Below are 15,202 nucleotides of genomic sequence, written 5' to 3' on the forward strand. Positions count from 1 at the left end.
ATGGCGCAACTGGTACGTGGTTGCCATAGAAACCAACCAGAGGCTAGTACCCCATGAATGAGAAAGACGATTGTCTTGGAAGGAGGGCACGGCGAGAGGAGGAGGTTATGGAGAAAGTAGAGGAACGCGTACCACGGTACCCATCTGGAACGCGGTTACCTGCGAAACGCGCCGCCTGAGGAGAGAGGGGAAGAGAGAGAGAGAGAGAGATATGAATGGACCCTAGGATAGGATCGGCTGCGCTGTGCTTCTAGAGCGGTGAACTGGAGAGCAGACCTTGACGAAAGACTGTGTGGAAGACAAAAAATTTCTCCAGAACTGTATAGAAGTCATGTCGCTCTCGTGTTCTCTAACACAACATATCGTAAAGTACAAATACCTTAGCAGCTGCCGCTCAGACTCTAACCAATGTAAACCGTAATGTCTATGTTATTTTTGCATTCCAGACGATGAATCTTTTCCGGGAAGGCATTGTCGGCACCATAAAACATTGGGGCCTTGAACACTGACCTGCTGAAGGAGACAAACCACAGCAATCGTATCAACGTCGTTTTATCGAGGTTTCATCACTCGACCAACGAAGACTACCATCATATAAGCAGTCCGATCATTTGTCCTCTGGACAAATTACTCCATTTTTAATTTGTTTTTTCACACTAACAAAATTTTTAGTCTGTGCTCTAAAGTCCCATTAGCGGTTACACTACACGCTGAAAGTTTCTCACGACTGCCACGACGTACTTTATTAGCAGAACTCGAGGTAAACACTGTACAGTACCCTTGAACAAAACGTTACATCTTCTACAGCAGACGTCAACAACTTCTCTTGATATAATTTCCTGAGCAATACAAAACCAAGCCTCTTGTGAAACTGAGTTTTGTAATCAGTGTTGTTTTTTTCTGAAGTGCAATCTCTTTCTTGCAAAATAGGACCACTGTTATCAACTTTTAATTCGAGCTAGTTAGATTCCTGTGATCTTCACCAAGACATAACTGCACTTGACGCAAACAAATTGGGTTCTATTTTTGATGCACAAACAGTATTCTAGAGACAAGACACATGCAAAAATGTTCAGCGCGTGTTAAAGTTTGTGCGTGGATTTTTCTGCACAAAATCTGAACAGGCAGCGGTTTGCAGAGGTTTCGAGTGTTCGACATCTGACGCATAAAAACGGCGAGATTTAAAAAGTGGCAGGAGCAACAACCAAAAAGCCCTATGACGAAGCTTCAGGCTTGGATATGTATGCTAGTGGTCATAGTCGTGCCAGTCAACACACAAGATGCAGCGAATAAGTCGTGGCGCGGACACCATCTTCAGCCGCACTTCTCCATACAACTCGCTAGAAAGGCCTCCACATTTCTCGAGGGAATGATCCGCCCTAATGACGTGGTTGCTTTTCTTACGTGTGGGAAACGGACTACTGCTTTAGACGATTATTTGATGCGCGCCTTTCCGAAAAAGGCTACACGGTGGTCTCAATACGGGAAAGGATTCGCAGATGCTATTCGGAGGAACAGATTTTTGAACGTGCGAAGCCTCGTTGTGGTTGTGGGCACCCACACGGGGAAGGCGTCGTGCGTTCGACGATATCTGGCCGACTTTTTGTCAGCTTATCTGACAGAATGGGTCGTGTTTCACAAGGGTCCCGATTTTCTAAATGCCAAAGGAATAGACGCTCTGAATTCTGGCTTCTCCCTGTGCGCTGGGAGTGCACGCTACTTGAGCTCAGTAGGTTGGAAAAGAAGCCGTCAAGCCGGGTGGGCAGCGTCTGTGTTCTATCGAATGTGTTCTCTCCGAGGCAGCAGAAGGGGGAGACGTTTTAGGCTCCCGCTTGAATTGAAAGAGATCAGGTTGTCCTGTTACCCAGTTGAAAATTATCGAGGAGTCACAACAAACTCGTGCCAATTACAGAAGTACGACATCTTATACACGGCGCTTCGAGCTAAAAACGCTACGATACGGTACAAGATGTATCCAGATGTTCGTGCCACAGTCAGAGGAATACATCGTGGCGAAGCTGATGCTGTAATGGCACTATTGTCAGCTACAGAAAATGCCTTCACTGACTACTATTTTTCGCCTGTTCTGGAGCACAGCCGCGAGTTGTTCTACACGTGGGGAGGCTCGTACAACCACTGAATTTCTTTCTTTGGCGTCTTGACAAACTCACGCTGGCTCTTTATGCTAATTTCCGCCAGTATGCTTGCCTCGTTGCTTGTCACGATCAGCGGCAATTTGTTCGAATCTGGCGAGAACTCTTTCGACCTCTGACTCGGTGCTCTTTCTCGTAGCCTCGTTTCTTTCCACGTCTGCGCCGATTGATAACGGCCGCCGAGGAAGGACTCTGCGCCGCACGTGGTCATCTCGGAAAGCGTTTCTAGCTGTTTGGCTCTTAACAATAATGCCCGTTTCTGTTTTTCTCCGGGGAGAACTGACCTCTCGCCTGACGGCTGTCATGCCGCCAGATTTTATAGACACTTTGGACCAGCTGGAAACTGCACTGGACGACGATCAACTCACGCCTTGCCTTTACTTGGACAACCTCGTGTATCTGGGCTATCACAGAAACGTCACGATCTTTCGCCACTCTATATACATGAAACTTTTCAATACATTCATAACCGGGAACCATTACCACCCGCGTCTTATATTTGGTACCTTTGCGGATTGTTTGCAATGTGCACGACGGCCGGGCTTCGCGTGTTTTATTCCGGGACTGGACGAATGCATGCGCGCACGCTACAGGCGAGAGTACGTAGAATCCCGCGAGCCGATGAGTCTCGTGATGGAGGTAGTAGGAATCCGCAAAGATTACGCCTACGCAGCAGACTACAATTATATTTTACTTCGCTTGCTCGAGACTTCTCTGTACCCTCCTCACACGTTGTGGAAGAATTGCCCCTTTCGCAAAGAACTTATTGAAAATCCGGCGGAAGATTACCTGAAGTCGGATTTGACCCATATTCACGAACTGTCTGTATTTCTCGCTTGCTTTAGCGGTCTCCTTGCGCTCTCTTTTGCTGTGTTTTTCGTGGAGCTGAAATTAGAAAGGCACGGCCCCGGCGCGTCTGAAATTTGTCTTTAAAATTAATTGGAATACAAATTATTTGTTTGATTCACTCGAGTAGAAAAAGATACATTGTCAAGCACTTCTGAACTTGACTTCTCAGCTCGACATGGACCCATGCACTGAGCTCAAACATTAATTATATTTGCCTCCTATAATAGGAAATATGTTCACTTTATATACAACAGTTCTACGACAGGTACAAAGAGGAGAGCAGTAGTGCAGTATATGAAAGTAAAAAAATTGGCGGTGATTTAGCTCTAGTTAAACCTGGAGTGACGCGATAGCTACAGGTGGCCGAGTGTAACTTGGTCACGTGACCAACCACGTGACGGACCACGTGATCAGCCACGCCGCCGGCAGCTGCTCCGCACCACGTGAACAACCACGTGACAGCGTTGCGGCACCGCCACAGGGTGGCAGCGCCGCCACGCTGAAGGCTCGAAATGCTACCGTAATGTAGCTATCGCTACAAAACATCGGTACATGAAGCTGACGCGTTGCGTGCACTTTGGTACAGCTCTTTAATGTACGGATATAGAAAAGCCGGTTTTTAGGCTTAAAAGTAGCGCGGTCGAAGTTATAGCAGTGTGCAACTTCTTCACCAAGGTATTTTCCAGAAAAATTTGCATCATCTGAAGTTTTGAAATGCGTTTTTTTTGCAAATTACATTTTAATGACAAATAAAAAGCTGCTGCCATTTGATTTTATTATTGATAACGCTTGCACCTGCAGCTGGAAGTTTTGATTTGATTGTTGCAGTGAATCATAAATAAAAAAATAAACGCTCAAGCCTAACTTGTATGACAACATAACTCTCGAATCTGCGCTTTGATGTGCACAGATATTTACGCTGAACATAGAGCACCTGGCTAATGTTTAATGTTTGCGATAGTTTGGCCTGTATGTACGCGTAAGACGGCGATAAAACAGTGCTGAAATGTGACGTTATTCTATATAAATGTATATAATTGAAAAAATGTTATCCGCTTATATTTCAGTTTGCTTTAGGGAGTATGAAAGTGTGCTGCTTTAGACATAACAGAGAAGGTGTATGTGCATGAGTGAGGGTGATAATCGGACGGATTGATGCCCATCTGCGATCAAGACAAACTGTAAGTTCATTTCAAAGAGGCTTTTCTATTTGTCCGTGTAAAGTACAATCCCCTCAAGCAACTGCTCAATTAATGAGAGCTGAAATTTGGGCTCTTGCTGGTTTCTGTGGGCAAAAGAGGCATTTCTCAGCGCAAAAAGTAGTCAAAAAATGAACAGATGACAAGGACACAAACGCTGATCATCGATTAAGTTTTGGTGAATGCACGTCGGTAGGCTTGAAAAGTGCATGAGCTGACATTGTTTCTTCGTTACTTTTCGAGTGTAAAGTTGTAAATCAGTGACACTCGTGAACACAAAACTTGGCGTTTTTAACGCACTAAGACGTGTCATTATTTTTTTTCCTGATTTCGCACTTCTTTTTGTTTAGATTTATATATAGGTATCAAAGCCGTGTTCAAGTAAGAATCGCCGATGTGGTAAATGACGAAAACTTTCAACATTTCACGCTTAGCGTCTTGTCAGAACCTTTTAGTCACGGTTTATTGCTGCAATCCTGTCTCAGAATGATGTCACCGACAATTGTATAGTACAGATGTCCTCCTACGTTTGTAAAAAAAAAAGAAAGAAAAACTGCCCTGAATTGGGGCCTGTCGTGATGCTGCATGTGCACAACGCGTCACACAGCGTGAGAGAAGCATAGGAAAGCCGTGATGTTCGCGTGGTATTCACAGCCCCTGGTAAACTGTCCCGCATGTGCCCTGCTGCGGACAGACAACGTAAAACACTACAATTTGAAAAAAGAAACGCCACAAGTCTTGTCGAATGTACTTCGGGCGTTCTCTACAGTATCCCGTTGAGCTGCAGGAGACGCTATAGGGATACAGGACGGTACTTCAATGACTGATTTGAAGAGCATCATGTTGTGATTAGGGCTAGAGTTGAGGAGGACATCTGGCTAATAGCTGCAGGCGACAAGATTGTAAGCTAGTCTTTGATAATTCAAATGTGATAAGAATGTTCAGGAAAATTATCACATGAAAATCTTCGAAACTTTCTGCATTGACGTTTTGGGTAATTCCTGAGAAAGCACTGTTATATGGTTTCGAATCATAAGTCGAGTTACAAGAGAATGTCCGTACACATGTGCATTTCTTGAGATAAAAGGTAATCTGTGCACTCGTATTGCTTGCAAAGGAACGTGTTTCCTAATTTTGGTACTGAAACTTATGTTGGTATTTGTAAATTATAGCTCTGTTACTTATAACATGTCAGGTGGCTAAAATTGTTCTTCAGTTGTTAATGGCATTGCGCTCTGTAGTAAATTAAACATATAGAATACGCTGAGTGAATAAGTTCGTACATGTTTCGGCGTCATACCGAAACCTTGCCCAGATGATAATGATGATAGCAAAGAGAAAACGCATGCGCATTCTCTCGCAGTCCTGCAAGCACCCACAAGGGAATGACAAGAATGGCGGGTTTCTTTAACTGCTCCCAATCGTTGTTCACCGGCGGGTCATATTGTGAATTCCTGCTGCGTAGCACGTAAACTGAATGGTGCTATAAAGTCGTGGGAGAGCTCTGATTTTTCAGAGCCTTCAAAAACAGGCATGCCAGGTTCCAATTGTGATCTCTTATCGCTTTAAACAAGTTGACTTCGGCGGAAGCGCACTGGTGGGTGACGCCACGCACAAGAAAATCTTTCGATAGCCCATTGGTGGGTCATGGCTCAAAACGATTAGGACCGAAAATCACTGTAAAACACGCGTAAGGCCCACTAAGAAAAGGATTTGGGTCTTATTTCTCTTTTTTAGATGTGAACAGACATAACAAATGGGTCAAAGATGACGACGCTTTCCTCCACCTAACAAAACTTATCCTCTCTTGTAAAAACCCGGAGGAGGAGTTCTGATCGACTACAACCGCTTAGGACAACACAGAGCATTATGAAGCAATAAGTGCAAAGGTAAATAAAAATAAAACTCGTACAGGGTGCTTGGTTGTTGTCGGTTCCTCATGCTGCTCAGTGTTCATATCATTGCATAACAAGGTCGTCATTCTGGCTGTTCTACTTTTGCATGTGTTCGGGTTTTTGAGTGAGTGAGGGATGCAAACAAAAGAACATTAAAGGACTCAAGCGCAGCCTCTACTACTTATCTTCCTCCAGTCAAGATTACTTCTGTATATATAAGAACAGAGAGAATAAAAAATTTATGTTAAAACACCTGACTAGTCAGTTCGTACATGCCTTCGATTCTGAAGTTTATAACTAGGTTTCAGTTTAATGAAGGATTAGACATGCGGTTTTGAACAATGGTGTCAATTTGGCTCGATAGGCTGGTTCGCTAGAATTCGTAGCGACGATTTGTTGTGAAGCTCTCTTGCAATACCTCAAATGCACATGCATGGCTGACACGCGTGGATTTGCAATGCACTGATTCGTGAGTGCCCTTTTGTAGTGCATTGATGAAGCAGCTCGTGTTCTCATGTTTACACTGTATATCATGCAGCACACTGTTTATTGCGTGTGGAAAGTAAGACTGCTTTCCAATGAGCTGCATGTCTAAATTGAATATTTCTTCATTTAACGGGCAGAATTTTGCAATTCTTTTTTGTTATTGGCATTATTGTTCTTGTTGTGCAGCTACATTCAATAAACGTTCTCTTTGGATGTACTGTGTGCCGTCGGTTCTGAATCTCTTCCTTCTGCAAATATACGTAGAGAGGTCCTTGCCCAACCTACGCTCAGGTAGGTGTTCCCTTCTGTAATCTATACAGCATAGAAATATTTCACGTTTTCAAACAAACAGCTTCTTTAGACGGAAGATTACTAGTTGAAGGTAAATTTATTTTGTAAAAATGTTCGAATGGCTCCTAGCGGTTGTCACCATTGCACAGACATAGCAGTGAGTTTTTTTTTTTTTGCCTTCTCCGGTGGACATGAAGCCTATCTCTATTTTTGGCCCGTTGACGTTAAAACCTTTAAAAGCATATACGCAAATTGCGTGAGAATAGAATTGGCTGGATTCAGTGTATGCCAGGTGCTGCAGGGAAGATTTTGAGTAATTTCCAAAAATGCCCAGGTGGCCGAAATTACTATGGAGCCCTCCAATACAGCACCACTTTCTACATTCCTTCCCTCCTTTATCTCTTCCCTCACTGCGCGATTGAAGTGCCCACCGAGATGTGAAACCATTACTACGCCATTTCCTTTTTTGAAAAACCACACATTTCCAATTAGATTGGACCGCTCGGTTAATCGCGCGCAGACTGTTCATTTCCACTGCACGACTCGCCAGCAAGAAGGCCATACGGCCTTCGGTAATTCCTAACCTCTGGGTTCCAGAATCGAAGCTCGGATAGTGGTCGCTGAAAGCAGAGCTTCTGCGAAACTGGAGGGCCGCATAAGAGAAGCATGCGCCAATGCAAGCGTTGAGCAAAGGACACCTCTCTCGAGCGAGCTATAGTTTGAGCAGTATCACTTAAGAGAGCTCGTCGGCTGGACAGCGCTCAAACACGAGGTCAGGCGAGTACAGTACCTTAGCAGTATCGCTACGGGAGGCGACGGCAAGTAAGCCGAAACAGAAACAGAAAGATGACAGTGAGCCGCTGTCTCTGTTGTTGTCGACACCTTGCCCCGTCTTTCGCAAGACCAAACCAAACGCCTATAGGGTCGTCGATCATCTCAGCAGGCAGCAGTTTTAGCGAATGCCTAATGAACACTTAGCACCGGGGCAAAGCGCCCTGTTCTGTGTTGAATTCTGATTTGCATAGCCACCGTGCCTCCGTAGGGGGGGGGACACACGTGGTGTGCGCTACTGGGAGCTCGTAGTTGGCGACCTAGACGTGAACGGAGGTTCAAAGTCCTCAGGTGCTAGTAACAACCCCCAAGAGGAAACTAACCTGCGACCAACCTTCATCGTTACGCCTATCCTAACCTATACTATTTAAAAACCTTACACCCAACACCTTACGAAGACAAATGTCCATGGTGTGGCGACACCCCAACCTTAACACATATCACATGTACATGTCCCCACAAACCTCACCATCTAAAGCCGCATAATGCGACTCCGGATCTGTGTGAGGTGTAGCTGACGATCGCACGCCTCAGTGACCAGGCACCGCTCCTTGTCATCGCAGGAAGGTCGGCAGAAGCCTCAGGAGCACTGGACTCAGGGCCATCTGCATGCGTTCAAGCCACCATCCTCTTCAATAAACGTTTATTCACTCACTCGTTACGTCTGTTTCTCGACCAGCGAGGAACGCGAAAACGCAGTTACCCACGCACATCAGGAAACCTCTTTTGATTAAGCCCCTACCCAAGAACATGCACCCCGCGCACTACGAAGGCCGACGCACCTCGAGGGCTCGCGTTCTACACATCAAATACGGCCGAAATGACAACGTGGCGTACGTGAACGCAGCCGAATACCGGCAAACCCCGAGAAAAGCGTTTGCACTGGTCGCGGTGAACGGGAACGGCGCCCCGTTGGCGGCCGCGTAGACAGAAACCACCACCTCCGAGACGGCGGAGGAAGCGGCAATAGCCTTAGCTATAGCAAACACGCGTGCTGATATTATATTCAGAGACTCCAAAACAACCATTCGCAATTTCGCGAGGGGACAACGTATCACATCTACCTCACTCCGCATCCTTCAAGACACCCCCCCCCCCCCCCCCCTTCCGATTACAGAAGTTGAATTGATCTGTGTCCAGGCCCACTCGTCTGATCCAGGGAACGAGGCGGCTCACGCACAAGCCCGAGGTTTCGTCGACCGGGCGGTTAGCGCGCCCTCCGACCCGAATTTCACGAGGGGCGAGTTGATCTCATTTCATGACATCACCCATAACTTTAGGCTGGAGAGGCGCGCATATCCCCCTCCCCACAAATCGTTAACAAAAGCACAGGAAGTTACCTGGCGCCGACTGCAAACACGCTCCCTTCCGAATCTGGCAGTGCTTGCCCTCATGTACCCTGGCCAGTACGGCCCAAACTGCCATAAATGTGGTGAAAGGGCCACATACCACCAGATTCTCTGGAACTGCGCAAATGATTCGCCTCCAGTGGAGTTGATACAGCTCCCTCCTCCCGAGCGGTGGGAGGCCGTGCTGGCCAGCTGGGACACTAAGATTCAAGGACGGGCAATCTAGCGGGCCACTAAGGTCGCCGCCAGCCATGGTCTAGCGGCCGTCTAGTATGTGTCTCCTGCAATCTGCTCTCGACGCAATAAATGTTTTACAATCAATCACTCGACCAGCTCGCGCCGCGCCATACTGCGGGCGTTCGTTTACTACTGTACGGCAATCGTGCGCAGCTGCTAATGGCCGAATATTCGATGCACGCCGGTCCCAAGCTGCAGTCTGAACGCAACACGCCAAGAAAAAACATGATTGCGATGCAGGAGTTCTGCTGCACGCACCGCAAGCATAGCGGCCGGCGCGGCTGTGCGTCAATACATGCACGTCTTATAGACTAGCGTATTCACTGCCTGTGAATACGCATCGTCTCAGTGCGCAGCGCACGTGCATCTGCCAGCAACCCGCACGTGCCAATTCGAACGGGGAAGAAGATAATAATAATAATAATGAGTTTATTTTTTCCCTCGGTACAAGGAAAAGGAGCAGCCGCAAAAAGCTGCTGCGAATAGCAGCTTGACGGGGCAAACTGCAAAAAAAAAAAAAACGGAACGAAATAGTCCAGACAAATTCAAGGCAATCCTACAGAGAAACATTGAAAGAAAACAGTGTACACTTGACAGGACTTCTCATAGGACGGAATGAAGATTTTCATTGATAATACGGCATCTAATACATCATCAATAAGGTTGGGAGGGTGTTATTGTTCTTGTGGAATAGTGTGAGTAGTAATTTATGATTGTAATAGTCAGAAAGTATAAAACCGGCGCAAAAGCACCGAGAAAACATGCGTTTATATTCACAGAAACATTTCGCGGATAGCTTTGAAGGAAAGTGAGAAAGCTTGACCACTATAGAATGTGTGTTGGTTTAGTAGAATGGGAAGTCTGAAGCGAAGCATCTGGTGGCCATAGTTAGTACGGCAGCCAGTAACGTGCCAGATGAAGTAGAACGCCGGCAGTGTCGCCATTCACGTTCGCTCAAATCTACAAAATGAGTCATTTTCGCGCTAGTATCTCGGCCGAACCAGAATCCGCCGGCCCATGGCCAGCCATCCGCTTCTCCCGACTACTCCCAGCTGTCGACCGGGACCCCTGGTGCAGCCGGCGTGCATTCGCACTCGCTGGGCAACTGCCTTATCTGCTTCGCCGTGGACCTCTTCAAGCAGCTGGCACCGGCCTGCACCGTCAAAGACGGCAGCCTGGGCGCCAGCTCCGGAACCAGCTGTGCTGCTCGGGGCAACCTGGTGTTTTCGCCGTTCGGTGTTGCCGCTGCCCTACCAATGACCTTGGCCGGTGCCCTCAGCGATACGGCTGGGGTATGCCCTTGACGTCGTGTTTGGGTGCTGTCTAGCCCTCTAAAGTAATACTGCTGGTTTAGCAGGTTTGTGATGTTTTGTTAAAAGCAGTACAGGCGAGGTTTAGGAACAGTGCTAGAAGTTTCTGCCCCGCCGCGGTGGCTCGATGGATGGGCGCTCTGCTGATGAGCCTGAGGCAGTGTTGCCTCATTGGCCAGTTGGTTTTTCTCAGTTGTCAACGAAAAATTTCCCATTTTTTCCCACAAATGTATTTTTTCAAAATATAGTCATTTTAGAGTGAATAGAGCCAAGGTAATAAATATAAGAATGAGTGAAATAAAATAAATACAAAGCCCATTAATAATGAACATCCGGGCTGGGTTGTTCTTGATCACATCAACGTCAATCACCACTTCGTTTTTATTAGTTTCATAGGGACGTGGACTAGCTCGGCTACTTCCATTTCCTTTCTAGCCTCTCCTGTATAGACCGTAGAAATTTTCGGGAATCCCTTTACAACAACATGCGTACATACTGTAATTAATGGAAAGGTCACTACCACTACAGCTGGAAGAAATCCAAGGACGCAGCACTCGAAGCCTGAATGGGCCAGGGCTCTGTATCCAAGGCTAGACAGCAAATTAAAAGGAAACATCGTCAAATTTCTTCTCGCGACACTAGTTAGGCAGCCATGATAACAGCATTTTCCCTTCATCTCTGTACGTTTCCCGAGAAAGCACATTTAGAACACCGGTCTTTAGCGAAACCAAAATTTCCCACATTTTCAATGGGTTATTAAACAAAATTCTCTTTTTGCCTCAGTGGCTTGATTTTCCCACGATATGGGAAATTTCCCACGATTCGGCAACATTGGCCTGAGGACGCGGTTTCTATCCAGGCCGTTGGGGCCGCGTTTCGATGGAGGCGAAACACAAAGCACCCGTGTACTGTGTGGTGACTATGCGCACTAAAAGGGACCATGAAATTATTTTGATGGTCATATTCTAATGCCACAAATCTGTACTGGTGGTCTTTGTCATCATCATCATTGGCCGGACTAAGCCCACTACACGGCAAAGGCCTTTCCCTATCTATCCAGTTAACCCTGTCCTTTGCCAGTTGCGGCTATCGTATCCCCGCAAAGCGCCTTAATCTCATCCGCCTACCTAACTTTCTGTCTGCCGCACCCTGCTATGCTTGCATATGGAATTTGGCCACGACCTTATGGAAGAAACCAATTAACTCTAGGTCTTTGTGACTATTTGAGTCAAACTGAAAGGCTCTGCATGGACTCTGTAACTTAAAAATAACTTTTTAAAGCTGCTGTTCGTCACCGATTAGGACTACACCTCGCCGCGCGTTCACTGCCGCCCCTTGTTGTGCCCGCGCTTCCTTCCTGCTGTGGAGTTCGGCGAAGTTGGGCATGGGGAGAATTCCCTGAGGACCTCCGCGAGGGTGGGTGAGCCCTCTGGGGGATACGTGGCTGCAGGAATGCCGGAAGCAGCAACGACAATAGCGTCCCCACGTGTTCGAACAGGAATGCCGGAAGCAGCAACGACCATAAGCGTATTCGTTCCGGTCCTCAGACGACGAAGTGCGGTATCAGTGTGGTCCCCTTCAGTCACGCTGGGGTTGAACAATTGCCCGAGTGCCGCACCTTCGACAGAGCTTCCGCGTTCCGGTCACCAGTACAAGATCTTTCAACCCCTGCTGGGAGACAGCCTGCATTCCTGTGTCATGCAGGCGCCTTACGGGTCAACATGGGCGCGGTCCGGACACACGTGCGCGCCCACCTGGAGGCAGCGTGGACGACAACGTGACCGGGTCCTGTTCCCTTTCCCTCGACCGAGCTGCGAGGAAACATCAGGACCGCCCTGCCGTGGGTGGTACCATCAGTGCCACCGTGTGGTTGGACATCATTCTTCGAACTGGGGAATACGAAGACTATTAAGGAGTTGCTGGTTTGGTACCAGAAGAGAGCCCCCTTCTTGAGAGATACCAGAGACTCCCGACTGCTAAGAAGCTCTCTTTACTGAGAAGCACTCTCAATTGCCCAACTTGTACATTATGTAAATAGTCCTTGCATAAAGATTTCCAAGTTTTCTTCCTCCGATCGTCCTCGTCTCTTCTCCGGCCCAGTCACGCTACCTGAATCCCAACACCCTGCACTGAGAAGCAAGACTTTTTATCGGGCGTGCCTAAATGAATCGAATAGAATGGGGCGCAGCAAGGTGCAGCTCGTTTAAAATGTTTGCGATATAGGGACGGATGCTGGCATATCGATAATTCAAGCGATTTTCTTAACCTCTGTAAATACCATTTTATGATCCCTTTATTGAACACTAGTTGGTTGAAATTAATCTGAAGCCCTCCACTACGGCGTCTCTCATAGCCCATGTCGCTTCTGGATGGTAAACTCCATCTACCATACCGATCCAGGGGTGTTCTTTGTTCTGCGCTGGCACTGGTCTTTTTGGTATGTCCACTCCACGGCCCAACAAGATGCGGTGCGTTCCGACAGGACTGGATTACGTAAACGGAAATCGTGCCCTTCCAGCTGGACACCATCCAATTCCAGCCGGAATGTCTACGGTTTTCAGCTGGAAAAGGGCAATTGAAGCTATGGCCTACTGTGATTGAATGTGTGCGTAGATGGTGTCTTCCGGAATGGACTACGTTATACTGCGAGTGAATGTGTGTATCGATCGTGGCACTACAATGGCCTATGTTCTACTGTGACTGAATATTTACATAGATGGTAACTTCTGGTGTGGACTGTGATGTGGACCGTGTGAATTGATTGTGTACATAGATTGTGACTGCGGGAGAGAATGTGTGCTATTATAAGAGACTGCGCATAGCGGGGTAGATGCGACAGGCTTTAGGACATTGTTAATACAGAAGGGACGCTACGGTGGAGCAATTGCCGGCAGATAAAGCAAGGCTAACCCCACCTGTAGCATTCAACACCTCAACTCAAGCAGGATTATGGAGCCGGAAGTTGCGTTCAGCTGGTATGTTGCTTGCTTTCAGCAGGAAAGTTTCCACTACCAGTTAGCTCCAGCAGGAAAATTTGCACTTCCAGCAAGGTGCACCTGGAATATCTTCCACTTCCAGTTAGAAGTGGAAATGAAACTGCCATTTCCAGCCACTCCCGCTTAAAAAGCAGCTGGAACAGTGCTTTCAAGCTGGAATTGGGGTCTCCATTTTTATTTTGGATGTTTGCCCTTACAAAAATTTCTTTAGACAGTCTTTAGACTGTACATAGACTTCTGTCTATAATGTCTATAGACTGTCTATAGACTAATCCTGGAGAATAGTCTATAGGCAATACAAATCCCATAGTTTACAGACAATCTATAGATTTATGGCCATACACTTTAGTGGACTTTTTTCTGTAGACAAAAAAAAATATCTACAGAAAGGGAACAGAGTTGATATGAGGTCTATAGACTGTCTACAGGCCATTTTTTATAAGGGTGGTACCGTATAGGATGCAGTTTCCGTCTGAAATAATAATTATAAAATCATTTATGTGTTTTAATGCAACACTTGGTAATGAAGGGTTAACAATTTTTTTGCTGAATTCCACGTAGACTGTGCACGAAGTAGCCGTGCCCTCAGCCTGAACACGCACCACGCAGGAGCTGGCGTCGGCGCTGCACTTTTGCGAAGGCAGCCAGATCCACGACCAGTTCACAGCCGAGTTGGCGCACATCGTGAGCGGGGTGCTGCGGGTAACCTTCGGGTTGAGCAACCGGCTGTACAGCGACCAGCGGTTTTCGGTAAACGAGGCCTACCTGTCCTTCCTGCGTGGCACATAAAGCGAAGATGCGATGCCGTGCGCGCGGTCGACTTTGCCGGCGGCCACGAGGCGGTACGCGCCGAGGCCAACCAGTGCGTGGAGCGCGAGACGGCCGACAGGGTGCGCGACCTGCTGAAAGAAGTCAGCGTGGGCCCCGCCATAGTTCTGGCACTCGTGAGTGCCGCCTATACTTCCTGGGATCGTGGGAGTCGCGCTGCAGGCATGCACCCTGTAATCGTGACAGACTCGCACACGCACATCATGGCCGCCCTGTTCCAAGACCACATGTAGCCATGGTCAAAATTCTTAAGGCCACAGCGTTCAGCTGCAGCGAAATGAGTGTTCCTCCGTGTAGCGAATCGTTCAGTACACAAGTCAAGCAGGAAGCTTCTCTACCGCAAGAAGAAACCTTCTGCCAGCATTTCAAGGTAATTTGGTTTTTAATAGTTTCCGTAATGGCTCTGTTATGCGGCTTAAGCGAAAGTCCTTCGGCATTAAGGCTTTTGAACAAGAGTGTACGTTGAATCACCTTTTGGAGCTAGAAGAGCGCTTTTTTCGGCACAGAATTGTGTCACCAGTGTAATGAATCACAACACAGCTAGACGTATAACTAGCAGGCTGGTTAACTGATATTGAATTGTCAACTTTCTAACTTTTACTCTTAATCTCCTTATTTAATGAGAGTGCTGTAGGCCACCGCAAGTGACAATGCAAGACAAGATACACACTCCTTATTAAAAGGCTACTCCTTAGCGCTCCACCCATTTATGGACTTGGCATGGTCGCCTTGTATCGGATATTTTCCCGCGTTTACAAACAATGACTGCATAATGCGG

General features: G+C 47.2%; 1 protein-coding gene across 1 annotated transcript; it reads left to right on the forward strand.

Annotated features, from left to right (window-relative positions):
• On the forward strand, positions 1-14,657 carry LOC144134296 (iris-like). Its single transcript, XM_077667242.1, has 4 exons — positions 1-12; positions 10,295-10,582; positions 14,206-14,346; positions 14,388-14,657. The coding sequence occupies exons 1-4, from the start codon at positions 1-3 to the stop codon at positions 14,655-14,657; spliced, it is 711 nt and encodes a 236-aa protein (XP_077523368.1).
• The last annotated feature ends 545 nt before the right edge of the window (positions 14,658-15,202 follow it).

This window comes from Amblyomma americanum, chromosome 5, assembly GCF_052857255.1.
Source record: "Amblyomma americanum isolate KBUSLIRL-KWMA chromosome 5, ASM5285725v1, whole genome shotgun sequence".
Classification (NCBI taxonomy): domain Eukaryota; kingdom Metazoa; phylum Arthropoda; class Arachnida; order Ixodida; family Ixodidae; genus Amblyomma; species Amblyomma americanum.

What these genes read in the sequence shown, in the direction of transcription:
- LOC144134296 (XM_077667242.1), top strand. An exon ending in CCCTCAGCGATACGGCTGGG is followed by an intron (nt 10,583 to 14,205) that starts GTATGCCCTTGA and finishes CGCACCACGCAG; the next exon opens with GAGCTGGCGTCGGCGCTGCA. An exon ending in ACAGCGACCAGCGGTTTTCG is followed by an intron (nt 14,347 to 14,387) that starts GTAAACGAGGCC and finishes TGGCACATAAAG; the next exon opens with CGAAGATGCGATGCCGTGCG.